We start from the raw sequence: 12,890 nt of genomic DNA, 5'->3' as shown, positions 1-12,890 counted from the left end.
AAAACATTTAAAATTCTAAGAACTCATTAAAATTCAAGTATGATCTGTCAAACTTCAATATTTTAAATTTTGAATCTTGTCCTATTATATACCAACTTTTTAAAATTACACAATAAATCAACCACTTCTTTGTCTTTGCAAAGTATTCAATATTGCAAATTAAACTAGTTATTATTTCCTATAGTTGGATATATTCCATTGAGAGCATTTCCATCTACACATGGGTGTATCTTTATTTGACAAATATGACAATGTCTCCAAATCATTCAATCTTGAAAGAGCTTTTCAGCAATACTGGAGCTAGGACTAGAGAAATGAGGAAAATTAAAAGATGCCAATTCTGAACAGACTTCACTTAACTTAGAGTTAAGTAATGTCTACGCAGCTCCAAGGTTTATATATTACATTAAAAAAATCCATTGGGCCAAGATTGCATATAGGTAGTCCTCAATTTACAAGCACTTGTTTAGTGACTGTTCAAAATTACACAATAAATCAACCACTTCTTTGTCTTTGCAAAGTATTCAATATTGCAAATTAAACTAGTTATTATTTCCTATAGTTGGATATATTTCATTGAGAGCATTTCCATCTACACATGGGTGTATCTTTATTTGACAAATGTGACAATGTCTCCAAATCATTCAATCTTGAAAGAGCTTTTCAGCAATACTGGAGCTAGGACTAGAGAAATGAGGAAAATTAAAAGATGCCAATTCTGAACAGACTTCACTTAACTTAGAGTTAAGTAATGTCTACGCAGCTCCAAGGTTTATATATTACATTAAAAAAATCCATTGGGCCAAGATTGCATATAGGTAGTCCTCAATTTACAAGCACTCGTTTAGTGACTGTTCAAAATTACAATGGCACTGAAAAAAGTGACTTATTGTAATAAGTGTAACAATTTGCTTTCCAGAATTCATACAGTATTCATCGTTTCCTATTTTTGATGCAAGGTTAATTGCAAGTGTTCCTCTTGCCTGTATAAAAGCTATATGTTTATTTATTCAAGCAGCAGTTGCTAGAATAATAGAACGGTGCCTCCAGTATTGCTCAGAAACCAGGTATTTCTGACATTTAGTTACCGCTTGACTTATACCTGAGAATGTACATGTTTGGTATTCACATAATTATACTGACCCTGATCCTGCTTGCAAAGAAATGAGAACACATGATTGGTTCCTTAAAATGCCAAATAACCTGTTTGGAATTATACCAAACCAGGCAAATAATCTTCTGTGTAGTGGAATGATTTAATGACAGTCTCTCGTCAACCTTGCAATCAGCCAGTGAATCATATTCGACCTAATTAAGAGAAGATACATTCAGTGTGCCCTGACTTGATCTTATTTCCTGAACACAAACAAATGAAATAGGTGAAGGGTTCTCATTAGCTTTTTCTTTTAGCATTTCAGCCTGTGAATTTTTCATGAACACCTTTGTAAACTGCTAGTTTAACAGCTGAACTTTCCTATCATTATGTTTTTTTTTTTTTTTAATCATATTTATATAAAAAATGTTGAAACAGTATTACACATGCTTCACTATGCCACACGGCATTGTTGCTATTATGCAGAACTTATCTTTTTATAACACACCACCATCAAATCTGTTCTCGACAAAAAGTGGTTGGCGCACTTAGCAAAATAAACATACAGAGTTTGCCTTTACTTCAGCATTCAGTACAGGCGGTGTGAAATACGAGACACGGTTTTTTAAAACATTGTCTTCTCTATTATATGTGATCGTTTGGGTTGAATTCCAGACTGAATTAGAGAAAAGAGATTGATATTCATTTGGCAAAGTTCCACTACAGTTGCCCACAATGTAATTTGCTTTACAGGGTTGTTCAAAAGATAAATGTGATTGCAAAACAAGATAGAAAACAATCCTATAATTTTATATATTTTACAAGACACATGCAGAGAACAGCTGTAATCCAATGTATCTGGACGGCACAAGAGTGAGAAAAGTGTGGATATGCTTCAACTTTCTCAAAATTTTGAGCTATTTACTTCCTGCGCACAATGAATATAACTAAGCCAAATTGAAATCATTGAGAGGCTTCATTATAAAATTCGCTGGAACCAGTAGATGATTATGGATCCCAAACATTTCCTCCATACTTACTTCTACATTTTCCCTAAAATAAGACCCTGTCTTATATTTTTTTGAACCCTGAAATAAGCGCTTGGCCTTATTGCCTTGTGCTCAAAAGCCCAATTGGGCTTATCAGGGAATGTCTTATTTTGGGGGAAACAAGGTAATAGAAATAACCGCATTAAGTGTAAAGTGCTTAAGGATTACTGAAACCAGTGTAACTAAACAGCACTTAGGTGCCTTTGAGTTCTTAAGTGTTGGAGAGTGAGTCATAACAAATACAACTAGACCTAAGTTTTGTATATATTTATAAATATGAATAAATTACGTATCATTATTTGTATTAATATTATCTTACAAATTTTTGATAAAAGTTAGCGGGTTGGAAATATCAATAACAATCACACCAACTTGTCTTTGGAACTCAAGTATTTTATATTATATAAACCTTCATGCTGCCCTGTTAATAATGCTTCCATATTATAGATGATACTATTAATGGATTTGTTTAAGGACATCTAACTATTTCATTGATGAGACAACCACTGAAGTAGAGACTTTTCAGCTTCTATGATAGAACCGAGTCTTATTTCATTTTATCTTTTAAAACAGGGTAACATCTTATTTTATCTTTTATCTTTTAAAATACTTTAATAAGTGTAGTCAGTATGACACTTCGGGATAACTTTTAACAGAGAGCAAACTAAAATGAATTAAATGAATTGGCAAGCAGAGGCCTGCTGGATTTCAGAAGGAAGAGTGTTGGACAGGGCAGGAGCTGCCATGGAAAAGGCACACTCCCTAGCTCTCTTAAGGTGGAAATGCTTTAAGAAAAGCATGCCCACCCTATATAATCTGGTAGGATGGATCAATGTCCTTAGGGAAAAGCAGTGCAGTATAAGTGCCCTATGCAGAAAGGACTTTACAAGTAATAGCCAACACCTTTTGTTGCTGGCAATCCTTATGATTTATATTGATATATTGATCATCAATTGTGTTGTAAATGTTGTACCTTGATGAACGTATCTTTTCTTCTATGTACACTGAGAGCATATGCACTAAGACAAATTCCTTGTGTGTCCAATCACACTTGGCCAATAAAATTCTATTCTATTCTATTCTCTAATTACACCTGGAAGGAAACTGGAAACTAGTGCAGCTCACACAACAGAGGTGTTACATAGGTAAACATAGAGCAGGGGTTTCCAATCTTGGTCCCTTTAAGACTTGTGGACTTCAACTCCCAGAGTTCCTCAGCCAGCTTTGGAGACCTCTGACCTAGAGGATGTATCATTGTGTGTGCTGCCACATGGAGGACAAATTGTAGCTTCTGGGTGGTCTTCAAGGACAGCCCCATGTAGAGTCCGTTTTTTTATGTCCAGCATTTTTTCCCATTAACAGTGGATTTAAAAAGTACAATTCTCTGTTCAGACCTGTCAAACTCCTTCCCCTTTGGGTTCTTCACTATAGTAACTCATGCTCTTGTTATCACCAGTCTAGAATACTACAACATGGTGTACATGATGTTCCCCTTAAAGACCACCCAGCAGCTGAAGTTGGTTTAAAGTGAATTGGCCAGTTTACATTAAACTTTCCCAGTAGGAAAACGTCACATCTGTGCTGCAGACCCTGAAATGGTTATCAATGAGTTTCCAGGTACAATTAAAGTGCTGGTCTTGACCTATAAAGATAGATGACCTTGATGGAAATATGCAAGAACTATTGCCTAGGCAAAAGGATCTAAAGCATATTTATGTCACAAAGAGATAACATTCGGAAGTGCCTCAGGCAGGTTTCACTGGAGTGAATCAGACTTGCAAAATTTTGTTATTATAGCCAGCCTCAATAAAAGTATTATTAGCCTTCCTCTAGAGCTGATTTCCTGGTCTGATATATCCAATAATCCTTCATGGCTTGCCACCAAGTTATTTGCAGGGCCCTGTCATATATGTTTCTAAATTTAATCCAGCTGTGTTAATTCTTATTCTGTTCTATACTTTGTAAATCACCCAAAACCTTTTGAGATTATAGAGAGAAACAAATGTAACAATAGATAAAAATAAACACATTCTCACTGTCTTGTTAATGTGTGCCCCAATCTTTCAAATCAGGAAATAACAAAATAGTTATCGATCATTCCCCTTCTGAAATTTTTATCTCTCTCTCTCTCTCTCTCTCTCTCTCTCTCTCACCAGCCATCTTATAATAATGTGATATCAATTCATAGAAACAGAAACTTTTGCATCCAGAATTTATGGAAGTCTCAGCTCTATATAGGATAGGATTTTCCTTTAGAGTATTAAGTAGATTTATATAGCAAAGCATCAATTACATCTTTTTCCCGTGCTCAGGCTGTGAGTACTATTTGTAATATTTTATTTATTTATTTATTTATTTATTTAATTAATTAAATAATTAAATTTCTATACTGCCCTTTTCCCAAAGGATTCAGGACGGTTTACAGCCAACGTAAAACAATATTAATAAATAAAGTTAAAAGACGCTATAAAAATCTAATTCAATTTTAGCTAACATTAAAATTAATTAAAATAATAATAAAACCTGACTAAAAACCATTAACACATTATGCCAGCCCTGCGCGGTGAAACAAAAGAGTCTTGAGCTCGCGTCGGAAGGTCCAGAGGTCAGGAAGTGATCGTAACCCCGGAGGAAGCTCGTTCCAGAGGGTAGGTGCCCACAAAGAAGGCTCTCCCCCTGCGGGTCACCAGCCGGCATTGTTTGGCTGACGGCACCCTGAGGAGACCCTCCCTGTGGGTCTCGATGGGAGGATATCGGTGGCAGCAGGCGGTCTCATAAATAGCCCGGTCCTAAGCCATGGAGCGCTTTAAAGGTGGTTACCAACACCTTGAATTGCACCCGGAAGACCACCGGCAACCAGTGCAGCCTGCGCAGGAGAGGTGTTATGTGGGAGCCACGAGTGGCTCCCTCTATCAATTGTGCAGCCGCATTCTGGACCAGTTGGAGCCTACGGGTGCTCTTCAAGGGGAGCCCCATGTAGAGAGCATTACAGTAGTCCAGGCGGGAAGTGACGAGGGCATGAGTGACCAAGCACAAAGAATCCCGGTCTATGAAGGGGCGCAACAGGCGGATCAGGCGTACCTGATAAAAGGCTCCCCTGGCGACGGCCATCATATGTTCCTCAAACGACAGCCGAGCATCCAGGAGAACACCCAAGTTGCGGACCCTCTCCATAGGGGCCAATGATTCGGCTCCAACAGTCAGCGATGGAACCAGCTGACTGTACCGGGACGCTGGTATCCACAGCCACTCAGTCTTGGAGGGATTGAATCTGAGCCCGTTCCTCCCCATCCAGACCTGTACGGCTTCCAAACACCGGGACATCACTTCGACGGCCTCATTGGGATGGTCAGGGTGGAAATGTACAGCTGCGTGTCATCAGCGTACTGATGATATTGCACCCCAAAACCACAGATGATCTCCCCCAGCGGCTTTATATAGATGTTGAACAGGAGAGGCGAGAGAACCGACCACTGAGGTACCCCACACGTGAGGCGCCTCGCGGTCGACTTCTGCCCCCCTGCCAACACCGTCTGTGATCGGTCAGAGAGATAGGAGGAGAACCACCGAAAAACGGTGCCCCCCACTCCCAATCTCTCCAATCGTCGCAGCAGGATACCATGGTCGATGGTATCGAAAGCCGCTGAGAGGTCTAATAGGACCAGGATAGAGGAGCAGCCCCTATCCCGAGCCCTCCAGAGATCATCCACCAATGCGATCAAAGCCGTCTCCATGCTGTACCCAGCTCGGAAGCCAGACTGGAACGGGTCTAAATAGACAGTTTCCTCCAGGTACTGAGGAAGCTGTCATGCCACCACACTCTCAACAACCTTCGCCAAAAAACGAAGGTTGGAGACAGGACGGTAATTTGATAAAACAGCTGGATCCAGGGAAGGCTTCTTGAGGAGGGGCCTCACCACCTCCTCCTTCAAGGCGGTGGTGAGTCCATTTATAAGATTATATTAAAAGGCAAGCATTCCAGAAATATCAAGAGAAAAACAACAGAACCTCCATAAAATCCTTTAGCAAAGAAAATCCTAAGGTAGGAGAGAAGAACAGGGGGGAAAAACATAATGAGAATGAAACCTGCTTACACACAGTTGCTAACTAAAGAGATGGTTTACGGGGCAGTGGGGAAAGTACCAGGTATAGGCTGTGCAAAAATTCATTTTGGACATATAACGGGAAGGCAATTTAACATAATCACTAAATTGACCTGACTTTATAAACCGGATCAACAATTCAGATTAAATAGTTGAATGGATTCAAATCAGTTTGACAGTCTGAAAGGGCTTTTGCACTCAAAGGCCCATTTCATCAAATTGATTGAATAAAATCAAATTGAATTGGCTTATTGTTATAAATCATCAAATAAATGACTCATGGCAAATCAAAAATTCCAATTGGGATCACAGCCTATAGACTGTAGTAGCTAGAATCCTAAACAGCAATACTCCATACTACAATATTTAGGATCAAGAACCAGTTTGGTATATATTTATCTTCAGTACTTGAGGATGTACATAAATTTGAGGTTCTATCTATCTATCTATCTATCTATCTATCTATCTATCTATCTATCATCCATCCATCCATCCTGCCTTTATTATTTTATAAATAACTCAAGATACAAACATACCAAATACTCCCTCCTATTTCCCCCACAACAACCCTGTGAGGTCAGTTGGGCTGAAAGTGGTTGACTGGCACAAAGTCACCTTTCATAGCTAAGCTTGCACTAGAAATCAAGGTTTGGTTTTTAGCCTGGTGCCTTAAGTACTAGACCAAACCTATATATATATAGGTTTGGTCTAGTAGTGGGGTGTGTGTGTATGTGTATTGGTGTGTGTGTGTGTGTATATACATATATATATATAAAATCATATAGACTTGAATAACAGTGCCAATACAGAGAAACAAAGCCACACTGTTTATACAAAAGCAGAAATGAAAATACAGCTATAAAATCTTCTACAGAACTTGGTTTTGTGAACTAATATTTCTTACATATTTAATCAGTTCTTTTGTAGTGTTGCTTTTTAGTCAGGAGAGACCACTCAAATTAGCTTAGTTATGGAACTCTTTTTAGTGTTGTATAGGATCCCAATAACGATTGTATTAATTCAGTAAATACAAGTCTTCAAAGTTGCTACCAGACTCATGCTCAGCATCTCTATTTAGTAAGGCCACGGAAACAATATTTGGGTCTGGTAGGAGCACTGCAATGTTGATGTAATGATGTAACCAGATTGATAAGAATTTAGAAGACAGTTCTGTAAATAGCTACTTGCTTTGGAAGCTCATCTTATTATCAGTGAAAAGAACCACCTCTTTGCCAATTACTGGAAAGCCATTAGAAAGAAACTAACAAAGTTTCTATCAGGCTTTGAAACAAATGAAGGTCTAATCAATTTGGGAGTAAGTTTGTTCTAAATGGGAAATACTTCAATCACTAATACCCATATACCCTTTCACTTTCAGTTTAATAAATCTTGTTAAAGAACACTGGGAAAAACATGGTTAGAAGAATTATTTTTGGTTGAAATAGCTGTCAAAGAGCTGGACATTTGACAGGCATCTATAACTGGATGGACACAGATGCTGAAGTAGACTAGCTAGCGAATCAATGAGGTTGCTCCACATAATCATCCCTTTGAGATGCTTTTATCTGTCCATTGGCAACCATCTACATATAGTCCTCAATTTACAACAGCTCACTTAGTGACCATTCAAAGTTACAGTAGCAATGAGAAAGTGACTTATGACCGTTTTTCACAGTTATAACCTTTGCAGCATGATCATGCAATCAACATTCAGAGACTTGGCAACCGATTTATAGCTATGACCGGGGTCACGTGATCACTTGTTGCAACCTTCTGACAAGCAAAGTCAATGGGGAAACCAGATCCGCTTACAACCGGGTTGCTAACTTATCAACTTCAGTGATCCACTTAACAACTGTGACAAGAAATGTCGTAAAGTGGGGCAAAACTCATTTAACAAATTCTCACTTAAAAAAACTTAAATTTTGGGCTCAATTTTGGTTGTAAGTCAAGGACTACCTGTACTGCTTTATTGTCTAAGCATGCCTGTGGAATATGTAGGGCCCAGAGGCATTGTTGCAAAATAGATTCAAGTGGTGTTCTGCTGCTTAATAGCTTCCTCTATGTTAAAAAACTATATCCGCTCGTAATATCTGAACCTACTTTCTCAGATATACACTATATTCTTGTGTTACACCCAACATCCCATCTTGATAAATGACTTGGATTATTAGACAAATATAACAATCCTACATACAAAGGCTGTACATTTTATTTTGCTACTGTTGATATTTCTTGTTAAGGCCATGGCTCAAAATGGCTTTGTAAGGTTTATAACATCTGCTATTTTAAATGTACCAACATGAAGAAACAAATCACTTGTGTTTCTCCTAAGCAGACTGTCAAAGGCAGCTAATGCCCTGCTGTGTTTCAGGATATAGTTATGCTCCCAATTCTTGGCACACATATAATCTGCATATGAAACAAAAAGAACTTTCAGTGTTCGGAAGAGACTACATGTGCTCACTACCTCTAATCCTACCTGATAAATAATCAGATAAGAGGCAAAGTACAAATTATTACTGGTAGCAGGAAATTGGTTAATAAAGTCCCTTCTGTTTTAAAAGACAGATATAACAGAATACTACTTCCCCCTTCTTTATTTGGCAGATCATATTCACTCAATCAATTCAACGTTTGTATTTTGGGAGAAGGGGGAATAGTTTAGATAACCAAAGTTCTGAACATAGATTTCAGTCACAATACAGAGAAGCTACTTCAAAGGTTGGTTAATTACCACAGTTTTGCCTTCATCCAACTTGCCTCGATTGGGTTAAATTAAAAGATAACAGATGGATGTGATCATTTAAATACGTTATGTTCAGCAATAGGATCAGACCTTATAGGATCAGACCATCTGCTATTCATGAGAGTGTTTTAAGTTGACAATCTGTTGGGCTACACCATTTTAATTCATAACACAGTTTGTTTCATTTGTTTATTGCTTATGAACCATTGTAGGTTTCTACTGGCATACTAAACAAGTCACAAATGCAAACTACGGTCTATGCCTGCATTAGTAAGCCAGTAAACTAAAAGTGTGTTGTGTGACCTTAATGACTGCATGCAAGCGCGCACACTCACAAAGTTCCAATGGTTTTCTTTTGATAATTCTTGCCATCTGTTGCCCATTCTGAACTACCATTTTCCTGACCCATTTGCTCTACTGGTGCAATACCCCTTTTTATTCCAGTGCATTCCAGATTCCTACTTCAGGCATTCCTCATGCACATTTGAAAAGGGAAATACAAGTTTAGCAATTTTACAAAGGAAATCCGGAGAAATCCAGGGTAGACAGAAGTGAGTGAAAAATAGGCATTAGGCACTATTCGTTCTGTAAGTTTAAAAAAAAAACCACAAGTTTCTCTTCTTTAAATATGAGGGGGAACACTATAGAATAGGAAATACATGTGTGCTGCAGGTAGGCTAATCTAGAGCAGAAAAAGGATGGAGGAAGGGATTATACCTAGTTTGTTACCATTCCATCCCTCTAACCCACTGAGCTCATAAACCAGTTTTTCCTTATTGCTTTTTAAAACTGAAGTATATGCGCACTGTGTAGTTCAAGGCCTCAAATAATGAATTGACCGATTCTGGCAGATGACTTAAAAGTTCCTTCCCACGGGCAACAAAGGATTGGCTCTGGTGCAAGAGCAAGTATAGCTTTTTAGCACCTTGTACTTTTGCTTCGCTAAATGGATTATGAATGACTGGAACAAAACAAGAGTCTCTATCTGCCCGGTGCTTTCCCGTCCTTTGCACGAGAGCAGATCTACAAATAGGATTTGCAGAATTTGTGCAACGGGAGTCCCGAAAGTGCCCTCGGTATAGCCCTCAGTTGCCTACGAACACTTAACTCCGGTGCTTTACAACTTAGCTGCGAGAGAAGTCAGGGCACAAGTTCACCCTTTAAAAACCCTGTTTCCAAATGGCCTAGGCAGGAGCTGAACTCCAGTGGACTGACTTGCAAGGAAAACACACAAGCGGGTATTTTTACACACTGCTTTTGAAGGATGAATTCTTGGGCAGCCTGAGTGCAGTTAGGAAACGAAGGTGGGGGAGCGAGGCCAACGCTGCAACAGGCTGCCGGTTTAGTTCCGTCCCATTAATCTCGGAGGGTGGGGGGAGGAGAAAGAGTGGGGGGAGACTCCTTTCCGAGTCAGCACTTGCAGACACGGGGCTACGTCAATCGCGGGAGGAAGAGCTCGCCGGCTACACGCGAGCCGCCGCACTTACGACGGAACCTCAGGCATCCCACAATCTCCAACTCCTGGAGAGCGGAGAGGGAAGCTGGGCGCTCTTATGCTCTCTCTCTCCAGCCCACCCTCCCAGCGCCTTCACGCCTTTCCTGAGCCAGGAGCGAAGTGCTGGCCTTCCCCCTCCGTTTCCTCCCCTCGACTCCGGGGGTTTACCCGGCCGCCGGGGAAGAGAAAGCGGGGGGCGGGGGGGACGTTAGAGGTCAGCAGCAGCCACCCTGAGCAGGAAGGGGGCGGCGACGGCGGGACCGGCCGGCGCGAGCAGAGAGCCCACAAGTTGCTCGACTCACACGGTGAAGTGATAGACGAAGCACTTCCAGCCGGTGGGTCTCTCCAAGAAGTTGTAAACCCGGCCTTGGATGTTGCTGCGGCTGAGCAGAGGTCTGCGGACGCTGTAGATGGAGACGCGCGGGTCCAAGCTGATCGGCGGGCGCGGGAAATCGGCGCTCATCACCACCGTGGCCGCCTCGGCGACTTCGCCGCTAACCGGCGGCTCTTTCGCGCCCTGGGCTCCTGCGGGCGAGGAGACGGCAAACGGCGCGTAGTGGGCGTTGGGGGCGTTCTCGGCCAGCTCCAGAGCGGAGGGCTTCAGGCTGCCTTTCCTGGAGGAAAGAGACAGGCGCCCCAAGCTCCACGCCTTGGAGGAGGAAGAAGAAGACGACATGGTCCCGTCCTGGAAAGCCGCGGGGAAGCCAACCGGGGGTGAGCGAGGGGGGAGGGCGAGCGAAAACGCTGCGCTCCCCCGGCGGGCGAAGGCAGGCGCAGCTGGAGAGTCTCAACAAACGCGCGCTGGCTCTCAACACTGGCTCGCCCGCTCCGTGCCCGGCGGAGAGTTTCTCCTTGGCCCTGCCCACAAAAGGGGAGGCTCCTCGGGAAAGGTCCCAATTCTTCGGTTCGCAGCCGGCAGCCGCCCGAGGAGTCGGGCCTCAGGAATCCAACGCGTTCGGTTCCCCTCTTGATTAGGACGACCTGCGAGTATACGCCTCATAGCTCTGTGCCGTCCACATGGAAATGAGTTGCATCTCATCCCCTCCTTAAGTACCGCCTTAAGTGGCCAGTCGGGGGCAATTTGCCCACCAAGGCTACCCCGCCGGAGGGCCACAGCAGATGACAGTCGACCTTGGCTGACCTCAAGAAAGCAAAACTGGGTCAAAGATTTGGATGGAGAAATCACCAGCAACTCTCTGGTGATTAGGGAAGTTAAGCGTATCAGAAGAAAGCCTTGCAAACAACTTCTAATGAGCTGCTCCCGCCCCTCCCCCATCACAAACACACATATATGAACATATTCATGAAGTCACTGCAAGTCAAACTCAACTTATGGGTCTATCCACAAAGGAGATTTTTTTTTCTACAGTTCATTAGAATTATTCCAGTTATGGAGGTTGCTTGGTTAACTCTTGTTTTAGGACCACTCAAAGGGACAACATTAAGCCAGAATGGGAAAGAATGACTTCAGATTGGTGCTTGAGGATTTTCTAGGGGTGCTCATAAGACAGGACTTCTCATAATGTAGTGTATGCAGAAGTTATAATGGAAGATACATGCATAATGAAGATATATGCCGCATGATGCTGTGACAGTGTTTCCCGTCCTCCTTTAATAACTGAAGTCCATTCAAAGCACAGGCTCTGCACAGTTATTCTGAGCATTACTGCAAGACAGAGGGTAAGGCAGCGACTTGTGAAACAGGAAGCCCACAACCACAAAATAATTACTTTGAATTGAATGTATTTATTTCCATGTAGAAATTATATCTTCTTTGCAGATCATCTTTGCAATGCTGTTATTTACAGGATACCTGCAACCTAAGTAGTAGAATGACCACCACTTCTTTAACTGCAATGGTGATTGCTAAGATAATGTTCATGAAGCACTTTGAACTCTGTAAAGTACAGTAAAAAGTATGGTAAATCTTGGCAGCAGTATTGTTTCTTTCTTAAACCACACCAAAGAGTAAATTAGTCAACTGTATGATTTTTCCCCCCCAGCTGTACTGTCGTCAAACTTGTCCATTGTCCCACTATTTTACGCAACCACTACTCAGTCCCACATTGAATAGGTTTGTTTGGGTGCCCAGAGAGTTTCAACCCCTGTAAGAGAAGCAAGCTGAAGCAATGCTTTCAAGCTAAATAGGAACTAGCCTGACTTCAAGCAAAAGACATGTATTAGAAATGCACGGATCCCAAGAAAATAGAGAAATACAGAGGTGCTGCAGCTCTAAAACAGTTAAATTCTCACACAAAACATTGCACTCTTCTAAATTGAAATGGATACCTGTTCCTAACGGGTTGCAGTTTATGTAAGCCCCTGGCTATCAGCAAATGTATTACAAGCATCAGATAGCTGTAGCTGTAGCTAGACAAGTAAGATAGAGGAAGCTAAACAT

General features: G+C 41.4%; 1 protein-coding gene across 1 annotated transcript in view; it reads right to left on the bottom strand.

Annotated features, from left to right (window-relative positions):
- Nucleotides 1-11,191, bottom strand: part of KCNQ1 (potassium voltage-gated channel subfamily Q member 1) — a 456,225-nt gene extending 445,034 nt beyond the window's left edge. The window contains exon 1 of the mRNA XM_058157948.1: nucleotides 10,792-11,191. Within this exon, the coding sequence (XP_058013931.1) occupies nucleotides 10,792-11,165 (374 nt within the window). The 5' untranslated portion in view covers nucleotides 11,166-11,191. The remainder of the gene's footprint in view (nucleotides 1-10,791) is intronic.
- Between the last annotated feature and the right edge of the window lie 1,699 nt (nucleotides 11,192-12,890).

This window comes from Ahaetulla prasina, chromosome 1, assembly GCF_028640845.1.
Source record: "Ahaetulla prasina isolate Xishuangbanna chromosome 1, ASM2864084v1, whole genome shotgun sequence".
Taxonomy (NCBI): domain Eukaryota; kingdom Metazoa; phylum Chordata; class Lepidosauria; order Squamata; family Colubridae; genus Ahaetulla; species Ahaetulla prasina.
The sequence above is the reverse complement of the archived record's forward strand: the minus strand, read 5'-3'. Positions and strand labels throughout refer to the sequence as shown.